The following is a 23,439-nucleotide window of genomic DNA, read 5'->3' on the forward strand; positions in this document are numbered from 1 at the left end:
CGAACGGCCTTCCAGATGTCATTCCGCATGTTCTTCCGAACGAAGCCACCACAGCAGGGACAGAGGCAGAGGCAGTTAGGGGCGATCAAGCAGGCAGGCGAGCAGTTAGAGGTGATCAGGCAGGCAGGCAGAGGGGTTAGGGGTGATCAGGCAGGCAGGCAAGTGGTTAGGGGCAATCAGGCAGGCAGGTGAGTGGTTAGGGGCCATCAGGCAGGCAGGCAGAGTGGTTAGGGGCCATCAGGCAGGCAGGCAGGCAGGCAGGCGAGCAGTTAGGAGCCAGCGGTCCCGAATTGCGAGAGGGATGTCCAACTGCCGGTTTTAGGCCCGATCCCACAGGGGTCAGACATCCCCCGAGGGGTCCCGGATTGTGAGAGAGTGCAGGCCGGGCTGAGGGACCCCTCCCCATGCACGGATTTTGTGCACCAGTCCTCTAGTAGCTCTATATTTCCTTTAAGAGGCTGCTTCCTCAAACCCGCTCCACAGCCTGTGTGTGTGTGTGTGTGTGTGTGTGTGTGTGTGTGTGGTGGCGGGGGGCGGGGGGTAGGGGAGTGTGGCTGGCAGCTGAGGCTGGAGGTCACTGCAGATCCCCCTGCTCCCACCATGGTCACGAGGATGGAGGAGGCAGCCCCACTGGTGATGACTTCACAGCCTTACCGGTTGTCCTGGCAACCAAAGCAGGTGCTCCTGGTACCAGGGAGAACCCAGAGGCCTCCTCAGCCCTTCTTCTGGGCCCTGGTGTGCCTGCCCCACAAATGCTAGCCGCAATGGTAGCCCACCATTGTTAGACCAAGACAAAGTATTAGCATATCGGAGAACCATACAGCTGACCCTTGAACAACACAGGGACCAGGGGTGCCAGTGCCCTGCAGCCGGAAATCGCCATGTACCCCTGGCCGGGGAGCTCAGCCGGTTCAGATGTCATCCTGATAGGCCAGGGCTGCCGGTGTGACCCCAGGTCAGGGCACATACAAGAATCAACCAACGGATGCGTGAATGAATGGAACAGCAAACCCACGTCTCTCTTTCTCTTCTTTCCTCTCTCAAATCAATGCGTAAGAAAAAAATTGTTTTAAATCTACGTATCACTGTTGAGTCCCCCCAAACTGTAGTCATCCACGGACACACTAGGAGGGATCGGCCCCAGGACCCCTCAGATACCAAGGTCCGTGGATGCTCAAGTCCCGTATGTGAAGTGGTGTAGAACGAAGCATCCGGTCGGCCCTCCGCGTCCCGGGATTCCCAGCCCGGCAGGGAAAGACTGCTTTCCACCCGCAGTGGGTTGAATCCGTGGGTGAGAAACCCAGAAATATGGAGGCCCACGGTGCGTTTACTGAAAAACATCCACCCACGAAGTTCCAAGCCCTGTTGTTCAAGGGTCCACTGGGCTTGGGGGTCTCGAAGTGAATTCCTGAACGCGACCATCAGCTTTGCCGGGGGACTTGCCCAATCCCTGAATCCCCGTCCAGGTGGCCCCGCAGCCCCTGGGAACCTGACCCGCAGACAAGTTTGACCACTGCCCCAGCACGGCCGCCTGGCTCCATCTGCCTTGGGTGTGAACTCTTACGGCAGGGGCAGAGATCTTTATTCAAAGGCCCACCAAGTCGTTTGGAGAAAACCTACACTCTCAAAAGAACTTGAGTTTATTTAAGTAAAAAATGGGATGGGGGGTCGTAATAAGCAAGCCTCCCAGCCGAGCCCCCAGTGAATGGCAGCGCCCCCCTACTGACTCCGGTGCCCCTCCATCCCTTTCGCCCCAGTGGGCACCCCTCACTCACCCTACAGCCACAGCAGCGGGAAGACCACTGCCCCCCGACCCCAGCCCACCCCACCTCACCCCAGCCCCCCCACCCCAGCCCGACACCCCGCGGGACGGGGCCAGTCCCTCAGCCCCACAGGGCGGCCTCTTCGCGCAGACGTTGGGGGTCTGTTGTTTGAACGCTGTTTGCGGTCACCCCGAGGTAGCGTCCCCACCTCTGCGCTCTGGGTGCCGCGTCCCGGGACGCGAGGCAGGAAGCCCGTTACGGACAGACAGACCGGACAGACGGCTGTTCCAGCCGGCAGGGCGCAGACGCGGCCCCGAGGGCGCGGCGGACCGGCCGCGGGTGTTCGTGCCCGTCCCCTCCCCCTCCCGCCCCGCCCTGCCGAGCGGGGAGCCCGCGAGCGGACGGAGCCCAGGACGGGCGGGCCGTGGGGGCCGCGGGCCCGGGGGCGGGGCGGGCCCGCCGGGACTCGGCCTCCCCGGCCGGAGCGCCCGCAGCCAATGGGGCCCGCGGGGGCCGGAGCGCGGCGCGGGGATTGGCGCGCGGGGCGGGCGGCGGCTCGGGCCGGGCCGGGCCGGGCCGGGCGGGGCGGGCGGCGCGGGTAAAAGGCAGGAAAGTTCCGCTCGGAGGGCAGAGCCGGCGCGCGCTCCTACGGTGTTGGCATCGCCGGGCGCGGCCGCGGGGAGCCGGTGGCGAGGGCAGGAGCCCGGGGAAGGCCCCCTCGCTCGCCGGGGTGCCTCGCGGGGACTTCGGGCGGACCCCGGTGTCCCGGGACTTGTGCGCGCAGCCATGGGCAGCGTCGGGGAGCCTGGCGGGGGGCCGGGCGCGCGCGACGGGCCCGCGCAGCGTGGGGTGCCGCTGCCCACCTTCCGCTGGGACCAGATCCGCCCGCACAACCTGCCGGGCGACAAGTGGCTGGTCATCGAGCGCCGCGTCTACGACATCAGCCGCTGGGCGCAGCGGCACCCGGGGGGCAGCCGCCTCATCGGCCACCACGGCGCGGAGGACGCCACGGTAAGGGAGCCCGATCCTGGGCACGGTGCCCCGCTTCACCGGCGGGGGTCTTAGCGCCTTCCCCTAGCTGACCTTTGACCTCCTGGCCCGGGACCCTGACTTGGGATGGGCTGGCGAGGGCCTCATGTGGAGGCAGGGGCCACGTCCCTGCTTGGAGGACCGCACCTCGGGCCATGGGCCGGGGCTGGGCTGGAGGGGGGCTGGGCTGGAGGAAGGGGCTCTCAGAGGTGGGTGTGTCAGGACGGAAAGAGCCCCATAGAAGAGCCCCCCCCCCACCTCTGAGATTCCTCCTCTCAGTTCTGGGTCCCCCCAACCAGGTCCCTCGTGCCGGGTGCCAAGGGCAGGGCCAAGACCCTGGGGGCTGGGCGAGGATGTACCATCGGAGGCTGGGGGCTGGGCAGCAGAGGCTGGGCTGGGCCCAAAGGTATGTGGCTTGCCCAAGAGCTGCGGTGAATGTCAGAGGGTCAGTGACTCACCTCTCCGGGGCTGGCAGCTGCCGTGGGAGCCCTCTGCCAGCCAGGCTGGGTGGGCCTCCTGGGGAAGCACAGTCACCCCTGGAACAGGCTGGCTCCTGGGGACCCCGACTTCCCCTTCCCAGCCCATGTCTAGACTTGCCTGGGCCGTGAGGGGTGTGGCCTGGTCCAGGGGGACCATCTGGCTGGAGCCCATGGCAGAGCAGCCAACTAGGACTCCTCACGGCCGTTCCGAAGTCCCCGCGGGGGCACAGGAGCGGGCCCTGCTCTTCTGTCCTTGGCCTTCGGAAGTACCAGGTTCCAGGGGATGAGTTCCTAACTGTCAAAACTTTAGGCGGCAAAAGGGAGTGTGTCCCGTCCCAGGAGGGACAGGCTCCCTGTGGCCCGGCCCCTGCTCCCTGCCCGTCGCCTCCCGCCGGCTCCCGCTGCGGGTTGCCCAATCTTCACGGGACTCTAGAGCAGCCTCTCTCATCGCCCAGCACCCGAGCTATTACAATTCTGCGACACACCAAAAATCACAGCGTTCCCCTCTGACCACACACACACACACACACACACACACACACACGTATAATTTTGATTCATTCACACCGGACAACCATTGTGCTAGCTGTTGTCATTTTTTAAAAATTTGACAATCAAAGGCAAAGAGGTCAGTGCCCCTGACTAAAGAGTCAGGTATTGCATGTTTTATTATTATTATTATTATTTAATCCTCACCCAAGGATATTTTCCCATTGATTTTTAGAGAGAGTGTAAAAGAGGGAAAGACAGAAACATGGAGGTGAGAGAAACACATCGATGGGTTGCCTCCTGCACGTGCCCCAACCAGGGCCCGGGCCGGGGAGGAGCCTGCAACCATGACGGGAATCGAACCCGGGACCTTCATTCAGTCTGCAGGCCGGCGCTCTATCCACTGAGCCACCCCGGCTGGGGCAGATATTGCATGTTTTAAACATCCTTCAGTGCGCCGGTGTACCTGCCGTGGCACACCGTTTGAAAAAGGCTGTTTCTGAGCAAAGAGATCGTCCTTCCCCACTTCCACCCCAGGAGGCTGAGGGGTGAGGGTCCGAAGACCCCCCAAACCTCCAGAAACGGGCAGAAAGCCTTGCCCTTGGGCCGAGAGGCCGGGTGGTGGCCACGGAGGTGAAGCTGACCATGGCCAGTAAGTGTGTGACGGTGTGCAGACCTGCTTGTGTGAGAAGGCTGTCCGTGTGTGCACTTCTGTCAAGTGGGGGGGGGGGGGACCAGGCGCCACAGCCCGCCCCTCTCAGCCTGGCGGGGCTCTGGCGCCTCTCACGGATGCTGTGGGTGCTTGTGCTGGCCTTTCCCAACCCCTGGTCCGTAGGGCAGGATGCGAGCAGGTGAGAAGTCGACGGAGAGCCTTCAGTAACTGCGCTTTCCTCCTTGCTGCCCAGACCTGTGCTGGGGACCCTCCCATGTGGTGTGGGGACCCCATCACACAGTTAGCCCTTGACCCTGAGACCTCCATCTGATGGTTTTCTTATTGATTCATCACCAATGAAGTTTGTCTCTTGTTTCAGAAAAAAATATATATATGTTCCCTGGGGCTGGGTCACGGTTCAGCCATTGGAGGCCCCGAGTGACCTTGAACCAGGCATGTCATTCCTCTGAGCCTCAGTTTCCTTATCTGTAAAATGGGGAGAGCGGGGCCAGACAACAAGCAGCTGAGGGCAGGACTGGGCCTTCGCAAGTCTGTGGCCAGTGGGCTGCCACGTCATTGTTCCTGGTCAGTATATGTTTCTGCCTGATGAGTGTGGGTGTGCCCTGCAGACTGCGTGGTGCGTGGGGCGGCCATGGCATAGCCACCCCTGGCTGGGTGACCATGTCTGGTCCTGCCACATCTGCCACAGGAAAGAGTTGCATTGAGCCACCTCTCAGCTTCCTCAAGGCCCCAAACACTGGGCGGGAGTGGCCAGGAGCACCTGGTCTGTTCAGGCCAAAAGGGTTATGAGGTGGCTGAGGTTGGGGGACCCCATCTTTGTCCATAATGGGCCCACCAGACAGACCAGGGAGTGGACCAGCCCAGTGCCTGCCCTGCGGGGTCTAGCCCAGACCCCAGGCTTCCGATCCCAGGCCCTGGAGACCAGGTGGGGGTGGGCAGCTGTCTTGCCAGGGCCGTCCATCAGCTGTTCTCATGTCCAGGCAGCAGGAGCCTTCCTGCCAGGAAATTCCCAGAGTTCCTGGGCCATTAAGTCAGCCCGTGGCCATCCTGGGATACAGAGCGGCACCCCGGGGAGAAGGCTCTGGGCCTGGGGCCAGGTTTGTCTAAGAGTCATAGGCAGCCTGAAGGGAGTGGAACCAGCGGGGAGAGGCAAGTCCTGGCTGTTGCAAAAGAGGCTGCGTCCTATCCCAAGAGCTCCCGGGACTCCACGGACAGGATGTGCCGGGCCGGGGCCGAGCACCCACCGTGGCTCTGAAGCCAGATTTATAGATGCTCTTTCTTTCCATCCCCAGGTCCTGTTGTGATCATTCCCACTTTACAGACGAGGAAACAGGGGCTCAGCCAGGCAAAGTGACTTGAAATTAAGAGTTAGATCTATGGCAGGGCTCAGGGGTTGAGCATTGACCTATGAACCAGGAGGTCACGGTTTGATTCCCAGTCAGTGCACATGCCCGGGTTGTGGGCCCGATCTCCAGTGTGGGGTGTGCAGGAGGCAGCCGATCCATGATTCTCTCTCATCATTGATGTTTCTATCTCTCTCCCTCTCCCTTCCTCTCTGAAATTACACACACACACACACACACACACACACACTGAGTGACCAGATTATTATGATCTCTGAACGCATAATAATCTGGCCACTCAGTGTGTGTGTGTGTGTGTGTGTGTGTGTGTGTGTGTGTGTGTATTAGAGGCCCAGTGCATGAATTCGTGCCTGGGTGGGGTCCGGCCAGCCTGGCCAGGGGTAGGGGACATGGGCCTGCCTGCTGGTCGAACTCCTGGTCGAGGGGACAATTTGCATATTAGCCTTTTATTATATAGGATAGACACTGAGTGGCCAGATTATTATGCGTTCAGAGATCATAATAATCTGGCCACTCAATGTGTGTGTGTGTGTGTGTGTGTGTGTGTGTGTGTGTATATATATATATATATATATATATATTTATATTATTTATTTATTTTTAATTTGATTTTTTAAAAAGTCAGGTCTGGGGTTTGAACCCACAGCCCATGCTCTTTGCCACATGCTACACTGGACTTAGCTGTTTATTCCGTTCGTTCGTTTGCTCGCTCGCTCGCCCGTTTCCATGTTGAGTCGCTGTGCCCGTCAGCGGAGAGCCAGGGAGCAGATCCGCGTGTCTGTCCTCACTGAGGAGACGGCTGTGGAAACTCTGCGGAGGGAGCCCTTGGCAGGCGACCGGCCAGAGCACCGGCTCCCAGGGGACCTGCTCCGCGTTCAAGGACCAGCAGGCAGTCTGCGGGGCTGGCGTCGAGCAGGGGGGAGGGGCAGGCGGGCAGGTCCAAGGGTAGCGGGCGCTGCTCCTGCCGGGCTTCTGCGTCCTTGGAAGCGGGGCCCCGCAGGGCACGGCAGGGGAGCCAGGGGGGTCAGATACAGACCTGAAATGACCCCTCATGGGGAGGGGGAGGCAGAGCCGCCGGGAAAGGGCGGGTGTGGCCAGGGCAGAGGCAGGAGGTGCTGGGTGCAGGCGTGCCAGGGGAGCCGTGGGGAAATAGCTCCGTGTGGCCCTCAGGCAGCAACCTGCTGAGGCAGGCACCAGTGTCGGCCCATTTTGCAGATGGGGAGACTGAGGCTGACTATGGGTGATGGAAAGGGACCTTCTCGGGGCCCTGGAACAGCAGGGCCTTCCTCCTTGGGCTTGGAGGGTGGGGCTGTGTCTGGTGGGAGTTGGGGAGAGGCAGGGCCCATCCTGAGGCTCCAGTGAGGGTGGGTGCAGAGGGGACCGGCCATGACCGCGGAGGACCTGGCTCCGGAGCTCACACCCTGCTGCCTGGTGACATGTGACCTCTCTGGGGTCCGTGGGCGCTTTCTGCATCCCCACCCCCCAGCCCCTTCCCAGGAGCGCAGCGTGCAGAGCGGGGTGCCCTCCTCGTGTCTCCCCAAGGGCCCCACGCTGCCATGGGCGTCTCACGGAGCAGCCGAGGAGGGCCAGAGCCAAGTGGCGGAGAGGACCACCAGCCAGAGTGCCTGCCGCAGGGTCACCGCTGGGCCAGTGACACTTGCGAGGCCGAGGGCGCTGGGTGGCCGAGTCCCTGAGGGGCGGGCCGGCCGGTCACAGGGCCACCAGCAGAGCTGGGAGCCTGGGCGGCCGCCGGGGGCTCTGTCCTTGAGCTGGGCTCTGCCGTGTGGGTGGGGGTTGGATGTGCCATGTTCCGAGCTGAGTGCCCTGCGGCCTCTTGTGCCTCGGTTTTCACATCTGCAAAATGGGGTTACTGATGGCATTAGTATCAGTATCACTATACTGCCTGTTGGCTGCCTGTGAGGCGTGCCAGGGAGAGGCCGGAAGGGGTGTCTGAGCGCTGGGCATGCGTTCCTGTGCTGTCTTCCCCCGGGAGAGGGAGGGAGGGAGGGAGGGAGGGAGGGCAGGTCTCGTCTCCCCTCACCCCATCTCCACAGCCACTGCCTCCTCAGCAAAGGCTTAAGGCGCAGGCCCAGATCACCCCGCCTGCCTGCTCCACCCCTTTCTTTCTTTCTTTTATTTTTTGTTACTCCTCACCCGAGGATATTTTTCCATTGATTTTTAGAGAGAGTGGAAGGGAGAGGTAGAGACAGAGAGAAACATCGATGTGAGAGAGACACATTGATTGGTTGCCCCCCGCACGTGCCCCACCAGGGCTGGGGATCGAGCCTGTAACCGAGGTTTGTGCCCTTGACCGGAATTGAACCCGGGACCCTTTCGTTCGTGGGCTAATGCTCTATCCACTGAGCCAAACCGGCCAGGGCTCCACCCTCTGTCTGATCTGGAATATTCCAGAATCTTTGGAGAGTGGCCAGAAATGGTCCCTTGCCCCCACTGTATCTCTGGGGTGGAGGGGTGCCCCCCTCAAGCTGCCGGGACCTGACCATGCAGGACCCACAGCACGTCCTGGCGTGCCACCCCTGCGACCCAGCCTTCCAGGGCTCCAGATCGGACCGGACTCGGGTCAGGCGGCAGCGGCTCAGGTCCGAGCTCGGCTGGGAAGCGCTCGCCGGGCGCCAGGCCCCTTCTGCGTGCTCCACCTGTGCTGGCTGAGTCCTCCCCGGGCCACGGGAGGGGCGTTTGTGGTTCCCGATGAGAAACAGAGTGGAGGGGTGATGTCTGGGACTCCATGCCCGCTCAGAAGTGGCGGCTCACATTCCATGCCCGGCAGGCCGGCCCGGCCCCTCAGCCAGCCGCGCGGGGAGCTCAGGGCTGGGCGGGCGGGAGCCACTCCCAGGGGCCCAGGGGCCGAGGCGGGGCTGGGGGAGCTGTGCCTGGGAGGGCGTGGGCATCGCAGAGGACCTGGGTTTTGCCCCCAGCTCTGCCCTGCACGCTGCCCTCGGCTCCCAGCACCCGGCCCCCGTTCCTCACCCGCCTCGGGGCGGTGCAGGGTCGGCTCTTGTCCACCTCCCACACCTGCTCCCAGCGCCCCCCCCCCCGAGCCCCCGCCCGGGACAGCGCTGTGAGCAGAGCCGGGCCTGCCGCCGGCAGCGGCAGCGTATGAGGGGCACAGTGTTACCCCCAGCTTTGCCCCGAGACCCAGTGAGAGACCTGGAGGGCCACCTACGACTCGTCGGGTGGGAGGGGGTCCTGGGGTTTGCACACACGTCTCTGGAAGGACACCTCTGAGCGCCCCAGAGTGGACGACAGGGGTGCCCCCGCTGCTTCCTGAAACGCGGTCAGTGTGGCCAAGAAACGCCAGCACCCCCTCCTGCCCCCCAGCCCAGTCCCAGGGCAGCGGGTCCTCGGCTGGTGGGACGGTGACCAGCATCATGGTGAGGACCCCACACACACCTAGTAGGGCTAGTGGTGGCCACAAGCACCGCTGTCCAGTCGGACCCGGTTCTGAGGGCCCCCATCGCAGGGAGCTGGACAGCGGCTCAGCCTCGCCGCGGCCTCTGCGGCCGGTCCTTAGGCCGCGGCCCGGGCACGGGCTCACAGGCGGAGCCAGGCTCCCGGAAAGCTGTTCGCCGGAGCATCAGGATGTGGTCTGCGGCCAGGGACCCACCTCGCTGGGAGCACAGGGCAGGGGGCGCCCCACCCGCGCCGCCCTGCTCTCCAAGTACCTGCTGCGCGCCCGTCCTTGCGTGCGCCCGTCTGTGCGTGCGCCCGTCTGTGCGTGCGCTGCCAGGGGAGGTTCAGAGGGAATCAGAGTCACTGCTTACTTGGCCTTAAAGGAAGGAAGTTCTGACACAGGTTACAACAGAGACGAGCCTTGCAGACAGGATGCTGAGTGACAGTCAGTCACAAAGGGACAGACGCTGTATCATTTCTCCTCTGAGGTCCCTAGACCATCACATTCATGGGGACGGAGCGCAGAACTGCGGGGCCGCGGGCTGGGGAGGGGGTTCGCGTTCAGTGGGCAGCGTTGAGTTCGGGAAATGAGGAAGCCCTGGAGGTGGTGGCGGTGATGGTTGCCCAGCAAAGTGAATACACGTCATGCCTGACTGCACCTTGGGAAATGGTTACCGCGTGCATTGTATGTAGCTCTGCTGCGATGAACACGTTAAAGCCCTGGCCCCGTGGCTCAGGGGGCTGAGCGTCGCCCCGTGCACCGGAGGGTGCGGGCTGGGTCCTCAGTCGGGGTACGTGTGGGAGGCAGCAGATCAGTGTCTCTCTCTCTCTCCCTCTCCCCTCCTCTCTCTAAATTCAGTAAGAACCTATGTCTGCTCGTATTTAAGGAGAACAGCCTTAGCAGTCGGGAGCCAGAATGGCCGGGAGTCTTGCCCCTGGATTTGCCTAGTTCCAGGCAGAATGGACTCGCTCGAGGTCACAATGAGGGTCCGCTGAACCCCTCCCTGCCCCCTCCAGCCCCTCCCCCAGCCGTGTGCCCCTCCATCAGGGTTCCTCCAGGAGAGGGTCTGCACCCCTGTTTCCACAGCCGCCTCTTCCCTTCCCATGGGCCTAGGTTATTCTAGAAGCTTCACCTTCCCAGCTCCCTCCTCCTCCGCCCCCTCCCTGCCCCCCCCCCCAGGCTGCCAGGCCAGTAAGAGAGCAGGCCTCCTGCAGGTGTGGCCCCTGAGGAGCCGGGGCGGGGGGGGGGGGCCAGGGTTCCCAGGCTGCTCCCTCCCCAGGACCGCAGGACGCCTGGCAGTAAGGACAGGCCCGGCTGCCACTTCAGTTTAACACGCCCAGCAGCTGGAGGCTCACTAGTGAGAGGCCAGGAGGCCGCCCCGTCCAGTCCCCTTCAGCGGTGCCTCCGTCAGCAGCCCAGTCACCTACCGGGCTGGTGGGTCAGCACCGCCGGGTCCCTGCCTCCTCGGCTCGGCTGCTGGGGGCTGTGGCCGGCTCCTCCCGCCTCTGAGAGCCCTGAGGCGACAAGGCCAGATCGGGAAGGCTGAGGGGCCCCATCGTGCCGGTCAAGGTCACGGCACTCAGCAGTGCCCAGGCCCCGCCCCGGCCGGTGTCTGGCCCGTTACCTGCCTCCTCGTCTCTCCCTCCTATCCCGCTGCTCCCACCCTCCCTGCTGTTCACAGAGAAGGTCAGACTTACTCCATTTACTTGTTGAGAGACATTATTTTCTGCTCCTGCTTTTAAAGTCAAACGGGTTTGACTGTTGAGTGTCCTCCCTGCAAACCCCCGCGAACTCAGCCTGCGTGGCCCTCCGCGGAGCGCCCCCTCCCCCCGCGGCCAAATGGGACGCCCGTGACCCAGACCTTATTTTCGACGCCGCAGAAGAGCATGTGATTTCAGAAAGCTTTCCAGAGATTTGTTTTTAAGGTTGTAAACTATCATAAAAGCAATCACGAGGCTTTCAAGGAGACCTCCTAGCAAACCCAGAGACGGATGCGCCCCGCAGGTGGGGAGGCCTGGCTGGCGGGGCCTCGGGGCCGGGGGGGACCAGGCGGCTCCTGGGCGAGGCTGACCCCTGTGCGGCTAGTCCCGTGGCCACTGAACGGCCCGCTGAATCCGCCCGTCCGTCTTGTCTGCTGTGCCCTCCCGTCAGCCGTCCTCCAGCTCGCCGGCGGCCTCCGGGCGCTGCTCCGCGGTCGGTCTGTCTGTCTGTCTGTCTGCCCACCTGACTGTCTGCTCTCCCTCAGGATGCCTTCCGTGCCTTCCACCAGGACCTCGGCTTTGTGCGCAAGTTCCTGCTGCCCCTGCTGATCGGAGAGCTGGCCCCTGAGGAGCCGAGCCAGGACGGAGCCCAGAACGTGAGCAGGGCCTGGTGGAGGCTGGGCCATCGGGGGGCATGGGGGGCACGGCCATAGCAGCTCCACCGGCAGTACCCCAATGGGACCCAGGGCCACGGCTGTCCGCCGGCCCCTCCTCGGCAGGCAGTGGAGGGTGAGCTGCTGGGACGCCTCCAGGAGCCCTCCCCTGCTCTGGGCCGGCATCCCCGTCTGCAGTGAGCATTTGGATGAGCTGAGCTCGAAGGGCTCAGCCACTCGGGCTGTTTCTGCTTCTCACCGACCCCCACTTTTTGCAGGGGAGCCTTTGCCTCCAGATAGCAATCCAGGTCACACCCCAAGCCGGGTGCTCCTGTCTGTCTGACCCCTGTGGCCACACCCCTTGGGCCTGGCCTGGGAGGAGTGGCTGTGGGCCATTTCTGGGGACAGCTGGGACTTGGCTTCCTCCCCTGACTGGCCACTCACCGGGCAGGCCCAGCTGGTCGAGGACTTCCGAGCCCTGCGCCAGGCAGCCGAGGACATGCAGCTGTTTGAGGCCCGGCCCGCCTTCTTCGCGCTCCTGCTGGGCCACATCCTGGCCATGGAGCTGCTCGCCTGGCTCGTCGTCTACCTCCTGGGCCCCGGCTGGCTGCCCAGCACCCTCACTGCCCTCATCCTGACCGTCTCCCAGGTGACCGCTGTCTTGCAGCCCCTAACCTGCCCAACAGACACACGTGGACATTCCGGACTCATTGGCTGAATGAATGCGTGAATGAATGAATGCACGGACGAGTGAATGAATGCACGGACGAGTAAATGAACGAACGACCGAGCAGAGACTCCATAAGGTGTGTATCTGAGGGTCAAGCTGCATTTTATTGAACTGATTAATTAATTATTTTAAGCCTCACCTGAGGATCTTTCCCCCTGGATTTCTAGAGTGGAAGCGGGGGAGGGAAGGCGGGAAGAGGGGGGGGAGAGAGAGAAGTGTCTACCTGAGAGGGACACATCCATTGGTCGCCTCCCGCACGCTCCCCACTGGGGCTGGGGAGCCTGCCACCGAGGTGTGAGGTACGTGACCTTGACCGGGGAATCAAACCGGCGACCCTTGGGCCGGCGCTCTAACCACAGAGCCACCGGCCAGGCCGCAAGCTGTATTTGAAATGAGCTGAGGAAGCTCCTTCCGTAACCCTGAGCGAGCACAGGGCAGGGAGCCAGAGGGCGCTACCCCAGCTGCATGACGTGCAGGCCCCAGACCGCCCGGAACTCGGTGTTCTGTAAAAAGAGGAAGCTGGCAGGCCGGGCCTGAAAGGGACTGGTAGCTGCGGGTGTGCCCCGTGAGCTGGGGGCTCACTGGGACTCCAGGGCTCCCCCGTGTCCCCCGGCAGCCAGCACCCTCCCCCAAGGCCGGAGTCAGGGGCCAGGTCCCCTGAGCCTGCCCTTCTCCCCAGGCCCAGAGCTGGTATTTGCAGCACGACCTGGGCCACACGTCTGTTTTCCGGAGGCCCCGGTGGAACCACGTGGCCCAGCAGTTTGTGATGGGGCAGCTGAAGGTGAGGGCGGGGCCTGTGGCGGGCAAGCAGGGGCTGAGCCGGGCTGCCAAGCGTGCGGGCACGCGTGGTGGGCACGGCCTGGCCCCCGCTGAGCCCCCTCTCCCCTGCAGGGCTTCTCCGCCCACTGGTGGAACTTCCGCCACTTCCAGCACCACGCCAAGCCCAACGTCTCCCACAAAGACCCCGACGTGACCTTGGCGCCCATCTTCCTCTTGGGGGAGTCGTCTGTTGAGGTTCGTGGGGAGGGCGTGGACACTGGCTGGGCCTCGCTGCGGCGGGGGACTGGCCCCTGACCCAGCCCCCACTCTAGTTCCAGGCGGGGCCCCTACCCCAGAGGTGCCCCTCCCCACCGCCCAGCCTGCTGTGACGAGGGGCGCCGTTGCTAGAATCTAGAGTTGTCGTTGCCCGGTGGCCCCTGCCAGCCCCTGCCCCTGCCTGGGAGGAGGGGGCCCCGGAGAGCCGCCCCCCCAGCCGCCGCCTGTCTCCACAGTACGGCAGGAAGAAGCGCCGATACCTGCCCTACAACCACCAGCACCTGTACTTCTTCCTCAGTGAGTCCCTTTGTCCCCCACGGCGGGGGGGGGGGGGGAGGGGGGGGTCACGCCTGAGCCTGCACCGTCCGCTTGTACCTGCTGGGCAGCTGCCGGCCACCCCTCGGGGAAGGGGCACCTGTCAACCACCCTCCTCACGGCGCCCCCAGCCCCTGCTCTGCCACCCCTGCCCGCAGCCTGTGCTGACGCCCCATCGCCAAGCCTTTGCCCTGCTGGCCCCTCCCGGGGTGCCCTCTGCCCACAGCTTTGGGAATTCCTTCCAGCCCTCATGTCAGGGCGGTCCAGAGCCCTAGAGGGTCAGAGCAATTGTTGGGGTGCCCAGGGTGAGGATTCACGGGTGTGGCCACGAAAGGCTGGCCCTGACCTGCAGGAGGGACACGGGGGCCGTGAGGCGAGGGGCAGCCTGAGGAGGCTCGGCCGCGGCGGGGAGAATGGGGACCAGGCCTTGGGGGTGAGGGGGCCATCCTGGCTGGGCCCAGCACCCAGTCCCCGGGCGTCCCGGAGTCGCGGCCCCACGAGGCCTGCGGGCGCCGCCCTGTCTGAGCCTCTGTCCTTGCAGTCGGCCCGCCGCTGCTCACGCTGGTGAACTTCGAGGTGGAGAACCTGGCCTACATGCTGGTGTGCCTGCAGTGGCAGGTGAGCGCGGCGGGCGGGGGCGCGGGCCGCCAGTGTGCGCTGAGGGCGGGCGGGGGCTGGGGGTGGGTGTCCTCCCTGGGGGTGGGGATCCGCCGGGAGGACTCCCAGGCAGGGGTTCCCCACCTCAGCCCCTGCAGGGCACCCTCACTTCCGTGCTCCGTGGGCCGGGCAAGGGCCCCTCCCTCCCCCTGGCTGCGAGGGGCGGTGTCCTGTCCAGGGCTCCGAGGCACCTCACGCAGGAAGCGGGGTGAGCTCGGCGCCCCGCCGGCTGCTTCGCCACCTCTGTCCCCCGCTCTCTCAGGACCTGCTCTGGGCCGCCAGCTTCTACTGCCGCTTCTTCTGGTCCTACACCCCCTTCTACAGCGTCTCCGGGGCGCTGCTGCTCTTCGTGGCTGTCAGGTACGCGGCTCACACACCGGCAGCAGGGCCCTGGCCACAGCCCTCCGCCCTCAGAGCCTCCACTTGCCCATCTGCAGGATGGGCCAGCAGGACGGCCTCCCTGGGTGTGGAAGACTCAAGTGACACGGGAGTGGTGGGCTCCCCAGGACCGTGGGTCTGGGGGGAGCGGCCCCGTGGATGTTCACCTCTGGGCTCACACGTGGAGCCTGCTCCTCCCAGCGGGGGAGGGGGTGCACAGCCCCATTGTACAGATGAGGAAGCTGAGGCCGGGCCGGCGGTGCGGGGTGAGCCGGACATGGGGCAGCGCCTGAGCCTTCCCCGCAGGGTCCTGGAGAGCCACTGGTTCGTGTGGGTCACGCAGATGAACCACATCCCCAAGGAGATCGGCCACGAGAAGCACCGGGACTGGGCCAGCTCGCAGGTGGGCAGCGGGGGGCCGGGAGGGGGGCCTCCCAGGGTGGGGGCGGGGTCACAGCTGAGAGGGAAGGGGCCCTGAGGGGGTGCCGGGTTCAGGGCACGCCGTGTGCTCAGGGCTGCGTGCCAGCCCCCCTCACCTGAGCCCCCGCCCGCCCCGGCAGCTGGCGGCCACCTGCAATGTGGAGTCCTCACGCTTCATCGACTGGTTCAGCGGGCACCTCAACTTCCAGATCGAGCACCAGTGAGTGCAGCCAGGGCCCCGCGGGGTGGGCGTGCGGCTTCCCACGGCAGGTCCGGCTCCCTGGGGCCTGGGAGGGTGGTGAGCAGGGCCGGGGGTGGGGGATGGGTGGTGGTCCCTCTGGCACCCCCTCCTCCGGTGCCAGCACATGCCCTCCCCCCCCCCCCAGCCTCTTCCCCACGATGCCCAGGCACAACTACCACAGGATCGCGCCGCTGGTCAGGGCGCTGTGCGCCAAGCACGGCCTCACGTACGAGGTGAAGCCCTTCCTCACCGCCCTCGTGGACATCGTCAGGTGGGGCTCCTGGTGGCTCCCGGGGCCCTGCCCGCCTGGTCCCCCAGCCCCGCTCTGAGCCCCCAGCCCCCCTGGAGCTGACCGGGGAGGCCTTGCCCAGCAGCCTTTCTGTCCCCAGCCTGCGGCCTCCCTTCCCAGCCTTCACGGCAGGCCCCCTGCCCTGGGCCCAGGCCCCGTCCGAGGTGCTACCAGGCTCCAGACCCCTGCCTTCTAGGCCTGGCATCCCCGCAGGGGACGCAGAAAGCGAGCGCCTAAAATAAGGAAATGACAGAAGACACGAGAGGGAGTGGTGCTTTGGCAAAAAAACGAAACTGCAAAACCTGTGGATGGAGGCAGGAGGGGCGGGGAGCGCCGGGCAGGGCGACAGTGGCCAGTGGTGGGCAGGGGGCTGGCATTGAGGTGACAAGGGAGCAGACAGGCAGGAGGGGAGAGGGCTGGCCACCGAGACGTCTGGGGAAGAACATTCTGGGCGGGGAGAGCAGTGCAAAAGCCCTAGCAGGTGCTGGTGTGTGGGCGCCACTGAGCGGGGACAGGGGCGGGGAGGCGGGGGGGGGGGGGGGACACGCAGGAATTGGATTCTGGGAAGATGCTCTGGCTGCGAGAATGCGCGGAAGGGGCGAGAGCGGAAGCAGGCAGAGCGGGCGGTCCCGGCGAGGGACGGTGGGCCGGGCGGCGGGAGCCTGGGCAGTGGGGAGCGGGGGCCGGACTCCCCAGCCAGAGCCCTCCGGCCTGTGCCCTGACCCGCGCGGTCCCCTGCACTCGGCCGCCCTCCCTCCATCCGGTGTTTGGACTCCTGCTTCTCCTCACGGCCCCTCCCGGCCTCATCCTCTGGCCCGTTAGGACGCGGCTCCTCTGCCTGACCTTGGGCTGCTGGGGGACAGGGCCGGCCTCACCAATCCCTGGGCTGCAGGGCCCAGCAGGAGGCAACAGGCAGAGCAGGGGAGGAGGACAGGCCCACCCTGGCTCCTGCCTGGACTCGGCCTTGGCTCCTCCCCTCCCCCTGCTCCCACGCCAGGCCTAGATCCCACTCCAGTTCCCGAGAGGGTGGCCTCACTTCTCAGTCCACCCCTTCACCCCCACCCAGCGGCCTGCCCCAGGGGGGTGGGGAAGGGGAGGGATGGGGGCACCTCTGAGCATCGGGGCACCTCTGAGCATCCTCCTGGGGGGAGAGGTTGGTATGCAGTTGGGTCCCCAACACCCACCCCACCCCTGCCTCCCAGGTCCCTGAAGAAGTCTGGCAACCTCTGGCTGAAAGCCTACCTCCAGCAGTGACGGCGGCACCGGCCGCTCCTCCGCCCCGCCGCCTCCTGGCCCTGCCGCCTTCCCTCCGCCCTATTGCAACCCTCCGGCCACAGCCCTGGGCCCTACAGGACGGGGGCGAGGGGGGTGGGACAGGAAGCCACAAGGTGAGCATGACCCGTTTTCCTGGAGCAGAAGTTTAGGCAACCTGTTATTTTTATATAAAGACAATCCCAGATCTGAGATGGAATAAAGTATTGAACTTGCATGAATTTTGGAGCTGGATTCTGCCGAGATCCCCAAGAGGAGCTGAGGGCCATGGGGGTGCTGAGGCGGGAGGATGGGGGGACGGTCCCGTAGGGAGCTGCCAGCTGCTGGGCTTACATGGCCTAAGGGCCTGGCTCCTTCCTGTGCTTCACCCACTGCCCAGCAACCTTGGGGGGGTCACATGGGCTCACCTCACTTTACTCCCGGGCACAGTGGGGCAGGGGCTGGTCCAGCGGACAAGGGCCTAGGGCTGAGGGCCACTGTGCAGATGGCCCCACGCGGGATGGAGAAGCCAGTACATCCTGGACCCGCACTGCCTCCTCCCAGAGCCTCCGATGAGGGGCCTCAGAGAGCATGCACAGGGGCCACCTGCCCATCTAGGTCCCACCCCTGTCATCGCACTGGAGCGGCGCAGCCTGGCTGGGCTCAGCCCCCACACAGGCGATGCCGGCTCTCCCAGGCCTGCTGGGAGCCGGTGCTTTGCTGCAGCTGCTGCGGGGAAGGCTGGGCCCCTGAGACTGGCCGATCCCATCCCTGGAGTCTGAGAGCAGCGTGTGGGCCGCATCCCTAGGCAGCCACTGCCCTTCCCTGAGCCTCAGGCTCCTCATCTGAGAAATGGGTGGGTTGGCCCCCTCGGGGCTTCCTGAAGGTGGGAGGGAGGGAGAGCTGGGCCGCTGGCCCCCTGCAAGCCCAGTCCCCATGCACTGCAGCAGCCCCAAGCTGAGGGGAAGGTTCCATTGGTGTGTTTTGTTTGTGTTTTTTAAAAATATTTTTTTATTTATTTTTTCAGAGAGGAAGGGAGAGGGAGAGATAGAAACATTAATAATGACAGAGAGTCATCGATCAGTTGCTCCTGCATGCCCCCCACTGGGGATCGAGCCCGCCCGCAACCCAGGCATGTGCCCTGACCGGACAGAATCCAACCTGGGACCCCTCCGTCAGCAGGTCGACACTCTATCCATGAAGCCAAACTGGCTAGGGCTGAAGGCTCCATCTGAAGAACGGCAGCAATTTTTAAAAAATATTAAAATGCTGAGCTAGACTATCGGAGGGCCTTTCTGGGGTGGGGGCCGGAGTCTCCCCACCAGCTGCAGGCCTGTCCCCCACTCTATGAGGGCCCCCACTGCCTGGGACTGGGCTCCCCCAGGGAGCGGAAGGGGCACAATACTTCAGTTCTTGCTCGGTCCTCCCTGGGGTCACTCAGCCCCTCCCCGGTCCATTCCACAGGGTCCCCTCTGATCTGGAGTCTGGCAGACCCGGGCAAGTCTTGCTTCTGTCAGGACTGAAGGCTGTGTGACCTTGGGGAAGTTATTCAACCTCTCTGAGGGTATAGGACTTCCTGGGCTGATGGAAGATAAAAGATGTTGTGGGAGGCTCTTGGCATAGGGCCCAGCAACTGAGCTGAGAAGTTTATTTACAAGTTTTGTGCCTGTGATTCAACGCCTTAGGGCCGCCGCCTACTCTGACTGGGACCTGGCCCCGGTTATCTGAGCCTGTTTACTCCTGAAAGGTATTCTGCCTCCAAGGCAGATTCCTTCTGTCTAGGGCCAGGCCCACACTCAGGGCCCCTGCATAGGCCATTTCCTCTGCCCGGAGTCCCCTTCCGGCGGGGTTTCCCCGTGGAAGCCCTGCTGGCTCCTGGTGCCAAGGGTGCCCTTGGATGGCACCCCCCGTCTCCTGCCTGGGCAGCCGGGCCCGGGTGTTTCCTGCGGTGGCTCTGATGCCTTTACCGGGGAGGTACTAACACCCTGGCCTGGCTGGCGTGGCTCGGTTGGGCGGTGTCCTGTGCACCGGAAGGTTGCCGGCTTGATGCCCATTCAGGGCACACGCCTGGGTTGTGGGTTCGATCCCCGGTGAGGAGTGTGCAGGAGGCTAGCCCATTGATGTTTCCCTATCACATTGATGTTCTCTCTCTCCTTTTCGCCCTAAAAATCAATTTTAAAAAATCTTAATTAAAAAAAAAAAAAAAAAAAGCAGTGGTACTTAAAAACAACAGGGCACGGCCTCACCCAGCGCGGACGCTGAGCCTGCAGCGCCACCCAGCGGCGCCCGGAGTAACTGCACCATCGTCGGCAGGCCACGCTCCCTGCTGCCCCTGGTGGTAGCCATGGGGAGTGCGCCTTCATCAGCAAACGGGTGGTTGCCTAGGAACTCGCTTACAGGCCCCTGGGGAACCCCGCCCCCCCTTATGGTCTGGGATCCTGGGGGGGGGGGGGGGCGGTCATCGGTCATCTCCCTCCTCCCACTGTTCCCCGTGCGGGAGCCCCTGGGGACAGGGCACCGCCTTCTGTGAGCGGAGCGCTCCCTTCTCTGGAGCATTTGGGAGCATATGCGGGGCTTGAAAGGGGGGGCCTCTAAGGAACCCCGTGTCCCTGCTTAGTGGGGCGCACAGAGCCTTGGGCCCCGAAGAAAGGCAACACGACCGAGGGAAGCTGTGATTGTAAGAGCCCGCTGTGGGCTGCCCGGCCGGTGGTGGCAGGAGTCACAGAACAGAACCGGTCCCTGCGGGTCGTGTCCCAAGGGGCTGGGAGGGGTGGCAAGCTCTGTGGGGACAGATCCTGGCTCCCCTTGGTCTCCCCCTCCCCCCCCACACCCACACGTCCCGGAGCACTGGGCTGCCCAGGTCCCCGTGGGCCTGTCACCAAGGACACTTGCTCCTAAATGCCTTCAAAATGGCCACATTCACGCCCTGCCTGTGTGGCTCCGTGGTTGAGCGTCAGCCCGTGATCCAGAAGGTGAGGGTTCGATGCATGGTCAGGGCACATGCCTGGGTTGTGGGCTGGATCCCGGATCCCTGGTCGGGGGCGTGCAGGAGGCAGCCGATGGATGATTCTCTCTCATCATGGATGTTTCTAGCTCCCTCTCCCTCTCCCTTCCTCTATCTGAAATCAATTTTAAAAATTAATAATTAAAAATAGTTTTAAAAAAGAAACATTCACGATGGCGGAGGACAAGCATGCTGGGGCCACTCGTTCTGCTTAGGTGCGGCCAGATTGGTTAGAAACAAGACCCCCTTCCCCGAAACATCAATCTCAGCAAAGAGAGACCAAGTCCAGGCACAAGAGCACCGAGCTCCTGACCCGTCGCCTCCCCCTCCCCCTCCCCCTCCGGGACCCACAGCTTCCTGTCCGGAGGGGCGGCCCTGGACAGGGCGGTGCACCTGGGACAGCTGAGGGGTCTGGACTGGCGCGAGGCTGTCACCGGAGCGTGGCCGGTCACTCCTGAGGGCAGCCCTTCCGTCCCGCCCCTTCTCGCAGGCCTCCTCCGAGTTCCCGCTGACGCCGAGGAACCGGCCGGGCCACTGGCCGCCTAGGGGGCGCCAGGTCACACGCCGCCCGCCCGCCCAGGCTGCCCTGCCAGCCCCTCCTCTGCGCCTGGCACCCTGCCCATGCTCCCCCACCCCATGTGACGCCCTTTTATGGGGGCAGCTCCCTCAGGTCCCTGTGGGTGAGCTCTGGTCTCCTCCAGGCTCCACGCCGTCTGGCCCAGCCCCTGGGCCTCCTGGGAGAGCTGACATTTGACGGGGTGAGGGGGGCAGGGATGGGCGGGAAACAGCGCTTCCCTTGTGGGAAGTGAAGGAGGAGGGTAGCCAAACGCTGGGTCTCGGCCTCCGGAGGATGGAGCTTCGGGTCTTGGGCTCCCTCGGGTCTTGGGCTCCCTCGGGGCCTTGCGTGTTAAGGTGGCACAGCTTTGACGGGGCTTGGGGGTCAGAAACCCATGATGCTGTGCTCACCAAGAGCCTCGGGGAAGTACGGGGACAGCAGGTATGGGCGTCCCAGCTTCGTGACCCAAAGGTGAGACCTCAGGGCAAGGCCGGGGGGGGGGGGGAGTCACAGATCCCCCGGGGCCCTCACGGCCGGGCGTCCACCTGGCCTCAGTTCCCCGGGGCCGTGGCTGAGACATCCTGGAGCCTGGAGCCCAGAGGGTCAAGGAGGGCAAAGGACTGGCCCAAAGCCACCCACCGGGCCAGGGCGGTCTCTGCCCCAGCTCAGGCTGCTTCTGCTCCTCGGTCCGGCCTGAGCCTGCGCCCACGGGGGCACCTCACACACCCTCCCCCAGTCACCCCGCTGACCCTGCCGGCCGTACTGAGGTCACAGGCCACACAAGCGGGGGACGAGGGTCTACTGTGGAGATTGGGGGGGCAGGCAAGGCCGGGGGGGCGCCCCTAGGTGGACTACCCTGACCTTCTGGCCTTTCCCTGGCTTGTCCAGCTGGACTTGCCCCTGAGCCAGCTCAGAGGCAGGTGGTCACGGAGCAGCGTGGGGGGTCAGCGCATTCCCTTGGGCTCTTCCCAGGCTCGGGCTGGAGTCCACCTGGGGGACTGCCCCCTGGACCCGTCTCCATGACGCTGCCCGAGCTGGGGAGCCAGGCGAGGCTGGGACCTCCCAGGGTGTGGGGCCCCAATGAGCCACCGCAGGGGCCCGGGCCGCGAAGCAGCGTCTCCGGGGACTTGTTTCCTCAGCCCGGAGATGCTCTCTGCCCAGGGACGTGTGGACAGGAGGCGGGCGGGGGGGGGGGGGGGGGGGCGGCGGGCGGCAGAAGCCAGCTGACGAGCTGTGGGCGCACAGCGGGTCCGGGGTGAGGGGATGGGGATGGCATCAGGGCGGCGGCCCGCACCAGCCCTCCTCGCCGCCTCCGAACACCTTCCGGGGCCTCGGGGCTCCGGGGTGGGAGCGGGGTTTGCCGAGGGCCCAGGAGGGAGGCGGCCCGTTTCTTTGGGTCCTTGGCCCGAAGCTCAGGTCAGGGAGGCGGCGGGGCGGGTGGGGGCCGCAGGGGAGGGGACAGAAGGGCTGCCCGTGGCCTGGCTCCGGCTGCCGCCCTCCCCCACCCCAGCACCAGCGGGCATTGATTGAGCGCATCAGGGCAGTGAGAATAAAATTACCTCTTTATTTCCAAAAAGTGTAGGGCGGGAGCAACAGGATAAAAACGAAGACCAGTTCCCCATGGATCCATCGGCCGCGGAGCGACAGCAGCTCCTCAGGCCTGTTCTCAGCAGCAGGGCCGAGGGCAACGGGGAGGCCTGTCGCACCAGATGCTGGTCCCTCCGGGCTGGGGCTCGGGCTGGGGCTGGGGCTGGCCACTCCCCCGCGGAGCTGTCCCTGCCCCGCGGAGCTGTCCCTGCCCCGCAGCTAAACATCGGTTAGTGGGTTAGGTTTCCAGATGCAGCGGCTCTGGGTCCTCCCAGGGGGTAAGAGGGGTGGGCTCCCCTCCCCCCTCCCACCCCTCACTCCTGTCCCTCAGCTCCTGGCCTCCAGCCCCAAACTCCTCCCACTCACACCTCCACGTGGCCCTCATCAGGCCCTCCCAACCCCCCAGCTCCTTTGCGCCACCTCCTATCACCTCCTGGGCTCCCTCCTCCTCTGCCCCACTGCCCCCCCGCCCCCCCCACACACACACAGTGGTGGCCCCGACAGACAGCTCCTCGGGGAGTGATCCCGGCTCAGCCCACTGGCCGAGGGGCAGGTGGCCAGGGGCAGATTGTCACCACACCAGCCCCAGGGCCTCCGGCAGCAAAGGTTAAACCAGCAGAAGACAGAGCCCGTGGAGAGGGTTCGAATGCTCCAGAATCTAAGGCGGCCCAACTAGGACAAATGTCTGGCAGGGTGGGGGTGGGGCTGGCCTACAGGCCCCTGACCTCTGCGGGGCAGCCCCCAGGCCCAGGTCACAGGCTCTGGAGGAGGGAGGGGCAGACGGAAGTGCTCCAGCCGGGTCAGAGCCAGCCTCCCCTACACAAAGGCAGACCGTGGGCCTCAGACAGTGGGCCGCAGAGGGAGCCCAGCCGCAGGGTCGGGGAGCTCCTGGGACAGAAAGCAGCAGGGGGGGTGGGGTGCTGAGGGGCAGAGGAAGGAGGGAGGGGGGGCCCGGCTGCAGGGGCCAGGCAGGGGCCTCCGGTCAGCAGACGTGCGGGGCGGAGGGAGGAGGCAGGCCTGGGCCACCTCTCTGCTCCGGGACGGACTGAGGGCGGCCCCCCGGGGAGGGTGCTGAGGGCGCAGGGAAGGAAACCAGGAGAGGAAGCCAGGAGCAAGACCAAACCTCGGGGCTGTGACGGCGAGTACCCGCCTCAGGGACACCCCTCAGAACAAAACCCCACCCCCTGCGGCCGCCCCCCACCTGCTCCCCCTCCCACGGCACCCGCGGGCTGTGGTGTCATTTGTGGAGGTAGGCGTCCAGCCACAGCTCCCCAGACTTCTTCAGGGACCTGGGGAGAAGGGGGGGCGGTCAGGGGCCAGGAGAGAACGGGGAGCCCGAGGGAGAGGGTGGGGAGCCCTGGGAGAGGACGGGGAGCCCGAGGGAGAGGGCGGGGAGCCCCGGGAGAGGAGGGGG

The 23,439-nt window shown here is 64.8% G+C and overlaps 2 protein-coding genes across 2 annotated transcripts in view; one reads left to right on the plus strand and one right to left on the minus strand.

Moving 5' to 3' along the window:
• The first annotated feature begins 2,383 nt into the window (after nt 1-2,383).
• Nucleotides 2,384-17,116, plus strand: FADS3 (fatty acid desaturase 3). The gene is made up of 12 exons (XM_008160319.3): nt 2,384-2,774; nt 11,455-11,565; nt 12,014-12,211; nt 12,972-13,073; nt 13,184-13,306; nt 13,564-13,624; nt 14,184-14,260; nt 14,562-14,659; nt 14,984-15,080; nt 15,238-15,317; nt 15,484-15,609; nt 16,830-17,116. The coding sequence occupies exons 1-12, from the start codon at nt 2,550-2,552 to the stop codon at nt 16,879-16,881; spliced, it is 1,350 nt and encodes a 449-aa protein (XP_008158541.1). The 5' UTR covers nt 2,384-2,549; the 3' UTR covers nt 16,882-17,116.
• A 5,532-nt stretch (nt 17,117-22,648) lies between these two features.
• FADS2 (fatty acid desaturase 2) overlaps nt 22,649-23,439 on the minus strand; it is a 29,370-nt gene continuing 28,579 nt past the window's right edge. Inside the window, exon 12 of the mRNA XM_054724898.1 lies at nt 22,649-23,314. Coding sequence (XP_054580873.1) covers nt 23,263-23,314 — 52 coding nt within the window. The 3' untranslated portion in view covers nt 22,649-23,262. The remainder of the gene's footprint in view (nt 23,315-23,439) is intronic.

This window comes from Eptesicus fuscus, chromosome 13, assembly GCF_027574615.1.
Source record: "Eptesicus fuscus isolate TK198812 chromosome 13, DD_ASM_mEF_20220401, whole genome shotgun sequence".
Taxonomy (NCBI): Eukaryota; Metazoa; Chordata; class Mammalia; order Chiroptera; family Vespertilionidae; genus Eptesicus; species Eptesicus fuscus.